Source organism: Podarcis gaigeae, assembly GCF_964106915.1.
Source record: "Podarcis gaigeae genome assembly, chromosome: 2".
Classification (NCBI taxonomy): Eukaryota; Metazoa; Chordata; class Lepidosauria; order Squamata; family Lacertidae; genus Podarcis; species Podarcis gaigeae.
In genome coordinates, this window is record NC_139679.1 from 81,944,767 (window position 1) to 81,956,985 (window position 12,219).

Here is a 12,219-nt window from a genome sequence, read left to right on the forward strand (position 1 = left end):
CTCTAGCCATTTGTTTGTCTGCTGAAAACATTTCTGTCTCCATCATTCAGAATAAATCTTTCAAGGCAGATAACAAGAAGAATGGCAAAATATGGAACAGAGTAAAATATTGAAACAATACATGATAAACTATTGAAAGAAAACCATACAATGCTATGCTAGAAAACTAAAAGTAAAAATAGTGAAGGAAGAGGTAGTTCATAATTAATTAAATTGGGGGAGGGGGTCAATTGTTGGACTCCAACTCCCATCAGCCTACTGACCAGAAGACAGAGATGAGGGAAGTTGTAGCGCAACAGCATCTGAAATCCCATAGGATCCCCACCTATTAAAAGCATGAGAGCAAAATGTTTTATTTAGCCGGTGCCTAAATGCTAGCAGATTAGGGATATCATTCTGAAACCTGACCATGATCACAAAAAGAAGCCCTAACTTTAGTCACTACCTGCACCATTTCTGGGAGTCGTGGGAGCTGGAACAGAGCATCTGAGAATTATCTCAACTCATGGGCAGATTTATAAAGGAATAAGCAGTTCTTCAGATACCCTGGTTCCAAGCTCTATAGGGCTTAAAAGGCCAAAATCAGTATCCCCAATTGTCCCCAGAAACAAACTGGAAGGGAGTGAAGCTATTTTAATACCGGTGAAGTGTTCTGACCAGTTGGTTTTGGCTAATTTTCTGGTGGCTACTATATGTTGAAATGAAGTTTCTGAGTAGTCTTCAGCTCATTGCAGGTTCTTCAGCACTTCTTCTACCTCACCTGATGATGGCATCCCATATTGATGGCATCACATGCCAAATCCCTGAGCGACCTTTCTGAGTAGTTGCATGTAGCATGAGATGCAGCATAGAGCTCTATGGACCTCCTGGCCCTAAAGCTGTGGGGAAGAGGAAACATTATCCAGCATTATCTTCCGAAACCAATCGGTCGGGTAGGGACAGAAATGCCACAGCATGATGCCCCCAAATCCCAACATAGATAATGTAGATGAACACCATGGTCGATGGCAAAAAGTGCCACTGAAAGCTCCAGGATAAGTCATGTGACCAGAATGCCACTATAACATCCTGTTTTGTGACTTTGCATTGCTATAGCTGACAATAAAACCTGTTCCTCAGAAATATGCTCTCATTGCAAGTCATGTGACTGCTTCATGTGTTTCTCTTGTATCATTCAGTGCAATCTTAGGTACTCATAAATGTCTCAATGTGTTACCAGGATTTCAAAGGCGGAATTGGTACCGGTTGTGCGTGTGTGTGTTTCCAAAAGGTTGTGCTGTGTCCTGGATTTTAGGCAAGCCAGTTGGAAAACCATAACAACTTTCAGGGTGTCCTATTTTTTACTTTTTGAAATATGTGTTAACTGGGCTTACTCCCTGTTAAGCATGCTTAGAGTTGCAGCCTTACTGCAGTAAATAAAATGTCATGTCACATGACTCATGCGTGAAGCAGTTCTTTCTCAAGGAACTCTCAGGTTTTCTTATTTGCTTTCCCCACCTTATTTTTTAACGGTTGTTAACACTATCTGCCTGTACAGATTTGAAATGGATTATGAAAGATCTGAAGGACTTAACCAGATTTACAATCTCTTTCTCCATCTCTTTTAAACAGACACAACAATGAGTAACTCAAATTCTGCTGATTTAGTTCATACAGGAGGAAAACAAGGTAATGAAAAGATGGGGAAACTAAGCCTGGGGGCACATTATTGGCTTAAAAGACAACTGGGCAACCAAGTATAATATATTTTTGTGTGCTTGGCTGTACTAAAGCGACATTTTTCAGAAGGCAGACATCCATGTGTTTTGTGTCAGCTTATTCTTCTGTAATATTTTGAGTCAAACGCATAAAATAGTTGGATACCAAAGTCTGCATGTTCACATCCTGATTTTGGGCTTGGAATGGGATATGTGAATTGGTGAGATCTCTCTTTCAGTTTTAACAGTACCACTGTCTGTAATTTAGCCTTTCCTGATTAAGGTAAATTTTATTTTTATGAAAATTACTCTCCGATTAGATTATTCTTATTCTAATTATTAGTATTCACCTTCTATAGAATTGTCTCAAGGCAATGTACAATAAAAACACTATCTGCTTATACTGAACACTCATTTTAAAATGGGTAGCTATGGCTGTCAGTACTAACACCGAGGGCCTTCTCGGTAGTGGCACCCGCACTGTGGAATGTCCTCCCATCAGATGTCAAGGAAATAAACAACTATCTGACTTTTAGAAGACACCTGAAGGCATCCCTGTTTAGGGAAGTTTTTAATGTTTGATGTTTTATCACTTTATTATTATTATTATTATTATTATTATTATTATTATTATTATTATGTTGGGAGCTGCCCAGAGTGGCTAGGGAAACCCAGCCAGATGGGCGGCATATGTATAAACAAACAAACAAATAAACAAATTATTATTATTATTATTATTATTACTACTACTACTACAGTATGTAAGGCTAACTCTGTTTAGATATGTAAATAATACATGAGTAGATATGTAAATAATCTAATACATGTTTAGACATGTAAATAATACATGTAAATAATACTGATGGCTTTACCATCAGTAGTACATCAAGAAAATCTTCGATGTTTTTCCTCGTATACTTTGAACAGGTGGGAAACCAAAACGAGGCAAGAAATTAAAACCGCAAAAAGAAAGTGAGGGTGAAAGTTCTTCTGAGGAGCTTAGAACAGAGAGTCCATCACAAGGTAACTCCAAAAGATTGTATGATGCTTTGTCTGTGTGCAGGGAGAACAGATCTTCACTTGGGAGCTAGCACTTGCAAATCAATATTCAGATAAGCCCAGCAGCCAAGTTCAGACTAGTGCTGAGCTGAAACAGGGTGGACCTTCGCAAACCTTTCTCTCACCCACTCATTCTGCACAAAACCTGCAGAATGCCCCCTCTGAGATATGGCTGCCACTGAGGAACTTTTGGCATCAGCTGTAGACCCATCTACAGTATTTCATCTATTTCCACCCTGGGTTTTTTGTTTTTTTTTGAGAGAACGGGTAGGATATGAATTCAATAAATCAGTAACAATAAATGCACAGGACTTTGTAATGCCTTGTCAAGTTTTGTTGTTGCCTTTCACTATGTTAGTATTTGTTTGTAGATGCTGTGTCAAATTATTAAAGATATGGAAATGATAACCTGCCTTTCAGTTGAAAAGGGCACAAAAAGAAAAATTAAACCACAAAAACAAACTATAACAGGAGTTTCTATATTTTGACAGCAACATAAGCTGGAAAGTTTTACCTTAACCATGCTTTTATCTGTTCTATATTTGTGCACTATTTTAGATTCACCCAGAGAAGTCGTTCCATATGGTGAATCAGGTAAGTTGACTAAAATCCTGAGCAGCACAGTTTTTAGGTTTGAGAGGCCCTTGGGTAATACCCCACACTCTGCATCTGTGAGTGGACCAGCTGCTTCCTCCTTCATGTTGCTGCTGCTGTTGACTTCACCAGGGACGTCTTTACCATTGGGCATAGTGGCATGGCAACCAGGGCGCCAAGCTGTGGAGGGCGCCTGGCGGAGAGTCCAGGGAGGGGAGAGCGGGGAGGTAAGTGAGGTGGAGCTGGGGCTTGGTGCCTGCGCGCTTACAGCCCCCTTCAGAGGCACTTGGACCCTGTTCCGCTCTGCAGCACCAGGTCCAAAGAATGAGGCGGGGGGGCGGGGAGAAGGCGTGGAAAAAGCCGCCTCAAAGAGCTGTGTGAGAACTTACAGTGGTACAGTTTTGTAATTTAGGCTCAAGGCTCAATGATCTTGCAGCAACAGCCCCAAAATCTGCCCCGAAGTCCTGCCTTGTAACCTCTCCACCCCCCTTGCCACTGTGTGTTTGTGTGTGCTTCACTGCTTTAATCTGGAAACAGTGTTTTTTTTTCCTGTCAGCTGGAGATTGTCTACTGTGATTGGTCCTTTTGCAACTGGCTGCATCAGTGGCTGTTACTGATTGGTTGTAACAGCTTTTGTTGTTGTTCTGTATTTTTTTCGGCGCTTTGGCTGACAAAAGCTGTTTTTGGTGCTGCGTGCTAGTTCCAGCGAAGGTATTATTTGTCATTTATTACCGATCTGCCCCTCCTTTAAAAAAGCGCAGAGGCCCCCTAGAAAAAGCTCACTAAATATTGGGAGGCCCCCTAAAAAAAGCTTAACAACTTTGGGGAGCCCCCCAAAAAACTAAATTTGGGGGCGCTGGGCGGATCTTTGCACCAGGGTGCTGTATATGCTAAAGATGGCCCTGGACCTTTTCTTCTCTTTCTTTGCTTCTCTTCTGGGCCAAATTGGCACGCCTCTCTCTCCTGGGAGAGACACACGTATTGGTAAACCCTATTTGCTGCCACAAAATGTATGAATTCTTCCTTAAACAAAAGGCTCCACATGGAAAGAAATGGGTTATATCGAGCTTGAACAAAGCAGCTAGAATTTTCTAGCTTTGGGGTGTTTCAAGACAAGTCTTCATTGCTCCCTCTAGTGGTAGCTTCACTCAATGGCTTTTGTGCATGGGTTTTATTGTTGTGAACCACCTGACCTTAGGATGAAGGGTGGCATACAAATTTAATAAAATAAGTAAAAATAAATAAAACAATACTGTTATTTGGGTTGATGAGTTGCAGTCAGAGAAGCATGGTGAGCAAGGCAAGGAGCTGTTACAATACATAGAGGTTTATTTTTGGCCAGGTAGGAAGAATCTTCATATATATCCACTTCCTAGTATTGTAATGTGGTTTGTTTCTGGTTTGTTTTGCAAAAGGAGATGCTTGTTTGCTTTGGTCCCCTCCAGACGACCTATTTATTGAACATTCATTCTGATTTGTTTCCACAAAGATAGATTAGGTAATGTCAACTGTTTGTTGAACATTCGCTCTGATTTGTTTGCAGGGAGATTTATACATCACTGCCAGTGTGGTGTAGTGGTTAAGAGCGGTAGTCTCGTAATCTGGGGAACCGGGTTCGCGTCTCCGCTCCTCCACATGCAGCTGCTGGGTGACCTTGGGCCAGTCACACTTCTCTGAAGTCTCTCAGCCCCACTCACCTCACAGAGTGTTTGTTGTGGGGGAGGAAGGAAAAGGAGAATGTTAGCCGCTTTGAGACTCCTTAGGGTAGTGATAAAGCGGGATATCAAATCCAAACTCTTCTTCTCTTCTACTGTATTAAGTAATTATCCCATGTTTTCCAATGCATTTCCCCATCACTTTAATTCTAGCAAAACAATTTCTATTTTTGGGTGGGGGGGAGGAGGAGGAAGAAGAGGCAGGCTTGTTGCACAAGATTGCCAGATTAACTTTAATTGCACACCCTGAATTTTTCACTATGTGACTGAATCCCACCACAAAATCGTGAAAGACTGAAAACACCTTTTATATCAGTCTGTGTTATTTTTCAGAAGTTGTGTGCAGAGACGGGGAACTTGCAACTGGTAAATATAAATTGTTCTTTTATATGTTGTTCTTTTCTATATAACCCCTTTTAAGTCTTTTAATGCCTTTTAAGTCTCATACAAGTACCATGTTATCTGCCTGGCCTATGAAAGCTTCAACATTGCATGATCTGCCATATCATACAAACTAATAATAATAATAATAATAATAATAATAATAATAATTTATTATTTATACCCCGCCGATCTGGCTGAGTTTTCCCCAGCCACTCTGGGCGGCTCCCAATCAGTGTTAAAAACCGTACAGCATTACACATTAAAAACTTCCCTGAACAGGGCTGCCTTAAGATGTCTTCTGAACGTCAGGTAATTCTTTATCTCTTTGACATCTGATGGGAGGGCGTTCCACAGGGCGGGCGCCGCTACCGAGAAGGCCCTCTGTCTGGTTCCCTGTAGCCTCACTTCTCGCAATGAGGGAACCGCCAGAAGGCCCTCGGCGCTGGATCTCAGAGTCCGGGCTGAATGATGGGGGTGGAGACGCTCCTTCAGGTATACAGGACCGAGGCCGTTTAGGGCTTTAAAGGTCAGCACCAACACTTTGCTCGGAAACGTACTGGGAGCCAATGCAGATCTCTCAGAACCGGTGTTATGTGGTCCCGGCGGCCACTCCCAGTCACCAGTCTCGCTGCCGCATTCTGGATTAATTGCAGTTTCCGGGTCACCTTCAAAGGTAGCCCCACGTAGAGCGCGTTGCAGTAGTCCAAGCGTGAGATAACTAGAGCATGCACCACTCTGGCGAGACAGTCCGCGGGGAGGTAGGGTCTTAGCCTGCGTACCAGGTGGAGCTGGTAGACAGCTGCCCTGGACACAGAGTTAATCTGCGCCTCCATGGACAGCTGTGAGTCCAAAATGACTCCCAGGCTGCGCACCTGGTCCTTCAGGGGCACAGTTACCCCATTCAGGACCAGGGAATCCTCCACACCTGCCCACCTCCTGTCCCCCAAAAACAGTACTTCTGTCTTGTCAGGATTCAACCTCAATCTGTTAGCCGCCATCCAACCTCCAACCGCCTCCAGGCACTCACACAGGACCTTCACCGCCTTCACTGGTTCTGATTTAAAGGAGAGGTAGAGCTGGGTGTCATCTGCATACTGATGAACACCCAGTCCAAACCCCCTGATGATCTCTCCCAGCGGCTTCATATAGATATTAAAAAGCATGGGGGAGAGGACAGAACCCTGAGGCACCCCACAAGTGAGAGCCATGGGGTCTGAACACTCACCCCCCACCACCACTTTCTGGACACGGCCCAGGAGGAAGGAGCGGAACCACTGTATGACAGTGCCCCCAGCTCCCAGCCCCTCTAGACGGTCCAGAAGGATGTTATGGTCGATGGTGTCGAAGGCCGCTGAGAGATCCAGCAGAACAAGGAAACAGCTCTCACCTTTGTCCCTAGCCCGCCGGAGATCATCAACCAGCGCGACCAAGGCAGTTTCAGTCCCATGGTGAGGCCTGAATCCCGATTGGAAGGGATCCAAATGGTCCGTTTCCTCCGGGCGTGCTTGGAGTTGTTCAGCAACCACCCGCTCAATCACCTTGCCCAAGAATGGCAGATTTGAGACTGGGCGATAGTTGGCCAAATTGGCCGGGTCTAAAGATGTTTTTTTAAGAAGCGGTTTAATGACCGCCTCTTTCAGCGGGTCTGGGAAGGCTCCCTCACAGAGGGAAGCATTCACCACCCCGCAGAGCCCATCGCCCAGCCCTTCCCGGCTCGCTTTTATCAGCCAGGATGGGCAAGGATCAAGGAGACAGGTGGTCGGTTTCACTCGTCCAAGCAGCCTGTCCACATCCTCGGAGGTAACAGATTGGAATTGATCCCATGTAACAGGACCAGACAGAACTCTAGCACTCTCCCGCCCTGGCCCTGCTCCCACAGTGGAGTCTACCTCCTTCTGAATCTGAGCGATTTTATCTGCAAAAAACTTTGCAAAAGCATTGCAGGAGATCTTGGGGTCCCTACCAGGCCCCGGTGGTACAGGTGGTTCTGATAGATTGCGAACCACCTGAAAAAGTCTCCTGCTGCTGTTTTCTGCAGATGCAATGGAGGCGGCGAAGAAGGCCCTCTTCGCCGTCGCCATTGCCACTTGGTAGGCTCGACGTTGAGCTCTAACCCATGTCCGGTCTGATTCAGAATGAGTTTTCCGCCACCGGCGCTCTAGCCGTCTCAACGATTGTTTCATCACCCTCAGCTCCGGGGAAAACCACGGGGCTGTCCGGGCTCCATGCAATCGGAGAGGGTGCTTCGGAGCCAGACAGTCAATAGCCCTGGTTAACTCCGCATTCCAGCGGGCCACCAGGGAATCAGCTGAAAGGCCATCAACTTGGGATAAAGCATCCCCTACCACTCTCTGGAAGCCAATTGGATCCATTAAGTGGCGGGGGCGGACCATCCGAATCGGTCCCACCTCCCTGCGGAGGGGAAGGGTTGCGGAGAAGTCCAGTTGCACCAGGAAGTGATCTGACCATGGCACTTCTTTTGTTTCGCTTTTAGTTAATGTCAGATCACCAACATCCGTAGAGGTAAACACCAAGTCTAAGGCATGTCCGTGGCTATGAGTTGGGCCAGACTTATTCAGGGACAGCCCCATGGAGGCCATGCTTTCCACGAAGTCCCGAGCGGCCCCTTGTAAGGTCGTGTCGGCATGGATGTTAAAATCCCCCAGGACAACCAAGCTAGGTGTCTCCAGGAGCATATCCGCCACGACCTGAAGCAGCTCGGGCAGGGAATCCTTGGTGCAGCGGGGAGGTAGGAATCCTGTACTGCCCCTATTGCCCAACTTCCAGAACATGCACTCAGAAAACTGGGTCTTCCCAATAGGACGCCTGGTGCAGACTAATGACTTCCTAAAAATCACTGCAACCCCCCCTCCCCGCCCACATGACCTGGGTTGCTGTGCGTAAGAGAAACCTGGTGGGCAAGCAGCGGCAAGGACAGGTCCATCTGCTTCATCCAACCAGGTCTCTGTCACACATGCCAGATCAAATCCTCCATCCACAATCAGGTCGTGGATGGCAGTGGTTTTATTAATCATTGACCTGGCATTGCACAGCAACACTTTCAGGTCATGTGGGTTTCCCTTGCTGATTACTGTATCCTTTCGGTCAGGACCAGACCTGGAGGCAGGGATAGTCCTCAAACAACGACTAAACCTGCCTCCTCGGTAATGACATGGTCTGGTCTTAGCATAACTCCTCCTCCTGCCCGTGATCACTGAGATTGGGTGTCCCAATACATCTCCCCCTGTGGAACCTGCCCCACCCAATCTATTGGCTGAGGCCCACTCCCAGGCAGCCATGACCCTTCCCCTTAAAAGGCAAAATACAAACTATATAATAATTTAACAGAATAATAATAAAACAAAACAGAACAAAACAGAACAAAACAAAGCAAGAAGCAATAGCCCTGACTAAATGCTTATCCCACCCCAAGCAAAAATAAAATAATGAAATAATATATTATAAAAAACAACAACCACCATTTAAAGTGCTGCAAATTAAAAGCGATTAAAACATTTAAAACCATTGTGTCCATTGCTGCCGGTAGCTGCTCAGGCCTCTAAACTGTAGTGGTAGTGCAGGCCCCGCCCCCTAGGCCGGATGGAGTTGGCAGGAGAGGGAGCGGTCTTCCCACACTCACGCAAGCAGCAGCAGCAGCAGCCGTGTCCCGGAGGCCTCTCTCAGGCCTCTTATGCTGTGGCAGTGAGCGCAGGCCCCGCCCCCTAGGCCGGACTTACAATCATGGAATGGTCCAACCCCCTGCAATGCAGGAATCTCAACTAAAAACACCCATGACAGATGACCATCCAACCTCTGCTTAAAAACCTAAAAGGAAGGAGAATGTTTGCTTTTACTTACAAAGTGTTCTAAGATATTTTGTGAAATAGATTTGTATTTTAAAGCATTTTGGGCCACTCAATGGCAGATTTCCTAAAACAAAACAAAAACAAAACAAAAAACAGAGCATACTGATCCAATTTTCAAACTCGTCCTTGCTTGTGGCCACAGGTGCAGCTCGGTGTTTGGCTTCCTATGCCCCCCTCAATATTGTGGGGGCTGAGCCCCCTGTTAAACAATATAGAGGGCTCAGCCCATAGGAGTTGGCGCCTATGCTAGGTGGGCAGGAGACAAGCAGAACTGGCCAGGCGGAAGACCCCCAGGCCACAGAGCCTGCAACAGTTGATCCTATTCCCTGCTCCCAGGGATAGCCTTTTAAGAAATGCTGCCTTTGATGACTACCTCCACTGTCGGAGGCAGTGAAACTGAATTGCTGGGAATCACAGGTGGGGAGGTTGCTTTTATGCTCAGGTGTGCTTGCAAGCCTCCCTTAGGCATCTGGCTGGCCAGTGTGAGAGCAGAGTGTTGGATTGGATGGGTCTTATTTTGTCCTTAGGTATTGCAAAATGCCCTGAGGTCCATTGACCAATGCACCAAGTAGAGAAATAGCAACAATAATAATAAAGAATAGAATTCAGTGGCTAATATGATGTGGCTCAGCTTCAGTTTGTGTACCTGGGATTGACTTTTACTTTAACTATAATTTCATTTCCCATAGCATATGAAAATGTTCCCTGCCACCCACCTCACCACCCAAGATGGTGGCTACCAGGCATACGAAAAGATGGTAAGAGTTTTACTGACCCTCAGACTCAGGCTGTGGGCACATTACCATTTACTCTGGCTCCAATGCACTCCTGCCCCTGAGTACACGTGACATTAGCCAGAATCCATATGTATGTTGTGGTTTCTTGAATAATGCTGCTGTTTCATGTGTTTTCCCTCAGACATGTGTTTCCATCCTATTTGAAAATGTAAGCCATGGTTAAGCTGAGACGTGTATGTTTCGGACATCCATTGTGCATGCACAACTCTGTTGAATAGGACTTGGCAGCAAGGTTGCAGGCACAGAGAAACAAATCAGGTCATAGCACGTACAGCATTTTAGAATGCAACTTGAAATGCACGAGGGGAAAAGCCTCTCTGTGTTTTCAAGCCATTAACATGCACATGCCCTTAATTGCAAAACTGCTCAGTGTGAACCAGAAGTTCTCGCATGTGCAGGTACCTGATAAAAATGCTAGAATTCTATCCTAGAATTGTGAATAAACAGTGTAGTGGTGGTTTAATTATGGATGTTTAGATTATAATACTTGTGTAATTATACAATTATGCAAACAGCTTCAAAGACCATTTTGTCATTAAATAGTATATAAGTAAATAAATACTGCATGTGAGCACATGAAGGACAGAGTGCCTTTTCCACAACATTGCATAATCATAGACTTCACGTCTTGGACTTCCATATATAAAGTTCCTTGTAATTAATCAGTAAACTTAATTGCTGATTCTTGGCATTTTTAGCTGTGTGGGAATAAAGCATAGTTCCATATTTTAAATAATGTATATGGCTAAGAAGGTTGCTGACTTAAGTTCTTCACTTGAGTTGATGCCTCTGGAAAGTATACATAAATTATATATATGTACAGTGCAGTTAGTGAAAGTACTGGCTGTTGGTCTAAAGTATGTGAGTAATCATCACCTTACCCCCCTCCACAAACATATGTGTTCCAAAAGGACACAACCTTCACTAGTAGAAGAAAATTTCAAATTGCAGCCAGTAGGGGCATTGAGTTGGATTTTGTGATATCCCTTAAGAACTGTCTCTTCTCTCTCATTTCAGATGAATTCTTCCATTTTGTCATTCTTTGTTTTGCCATTGGAACCTTGTTGGTTTGCTATTACAGATATAAAGGTACATCAAAACTGGAATGCACTGCTTTCATTTGGGTAACACAGAACATAATGTAATAGAAACATATATATGTATATTTTTAGACTGGACAGTTTCCCTCGGTATTGGTTTGATGACCTTCGCAGGCTTAGAAACAACTGGAATATATTTCGGTCTAGGTAAGTGTTTCGCATGTACCACTTGAGACAGCGAAATAAGCTGCTTCGTATTTATACCTAGGTATAAACTTTAAAATATACCAACATTCATTTGATGTTTGTATTACAGTTTGAGTTGTAGTGGAGCTATTAGCTTGTACAGTTTTCTTTGCTTTGCATATAACCATTTGTCTTTCATTTCCCTAATAGTGCACCGCATTAGAAGTATCCTGGAAAGTTTTATCCCCCTGCTTCAGAGCGTCAGGACACCTGGTAATACCTACTGCCCTCTTGATGTGTCTTTATATACCCCTGTGGAATCATTTGGGTACAGCACATAGATAATAGTTGTAGTTTTGCCATTTTTTAACAGAAAAACTCTATTCATCCCAGGAAAAAGGGCTCAGGATTAAGAGATTGTGTGTCAGTTCCAAAGATTGTCATGGTTCCAGGTTTTGAGGGGAGACCTATGTAAACTTCCCTGAGGGTCCTTAGAGACAGAGTACTAAAAGCACAGACTTCTTTGTGCTTTTAACCAGCAGGCTTGTGCCTATTGGGACTGCCTCTCTCTAAAATCCCTTCTTCTTTCAAACTTCTAAATTAAATGCTCATGAAAGTGACATCGAAGTGCTATCTTTTCTGCCCCTCAGATCAATGTGCGGTATTTTGAAATAATCATACTGACGAGTTTCTCTCTCTCACTTTGTCATTGTGTAGGTTTGAAAAAGATTAACTAAATCGGAGGTGTCAACAGAGCTGGGTGGATCCTGTTAATATTGACAAGATGTTTACAGGGCTATTACGGCCAATGTAAAATAACATGTTAACTATACAAATGTGAAATTTCCACAGTTGGAGAAAAGAATCATGCTTACAGTGAA

The 12,219-nt window shown here is 44.4% G+C and overlaps 1 protein-coding gene across 3 annotated transcripts in view; it reads left to right on the plus strand.

The window, feature by feature from the left end:
* The window catches only part of TMEM40 (transmembrane protein 40), a 30,098-nt gene extending 17,879 nt beyond the window's left edge, over positions 1–12,219 (plus strand). For all 3 annotated transcript variants that reach the window (XM_083727086.1, XM_083727085.1, XM_083727087.1), the window contains 9 exons: positions 1,612–1,668; positions 2,625–2,720; positions 3,315–3,350; positions 5,399–5,431; positions 10,005–10,073; positions 11,130–11,201; positions 11,285–11,359; positions 11,549–11,611; positions 12,056–12,219. In XM_083727086.1, the coding sequence (XP_083583212.1) occupies positions 1,620–1,668; positions 2,625–2,720; positions 3,315–3,350; positions 5,399–5,431; positions 10,005–10,073; positions 11,130–11,201; positions 11,285–11,359; positions 11,549–11,611; positions 12,056–12,075 (513 nt within the window). In that variant the 5' untranslated portion in view covers positions 1,612–1,619 and the 3' untranslated portion in view covers positions 12,076–12,219. The remainder of the gene's footprint in view (positions 1–1,611; positions 1,669–2,624; positions 2,721–3,314; positions 3,351–5,398; positions 5,432–10,004; positions 10,074–11,129; positions 11,202–11,284; positions 11,360–11,548; positions 11,612–12,055) is intronic.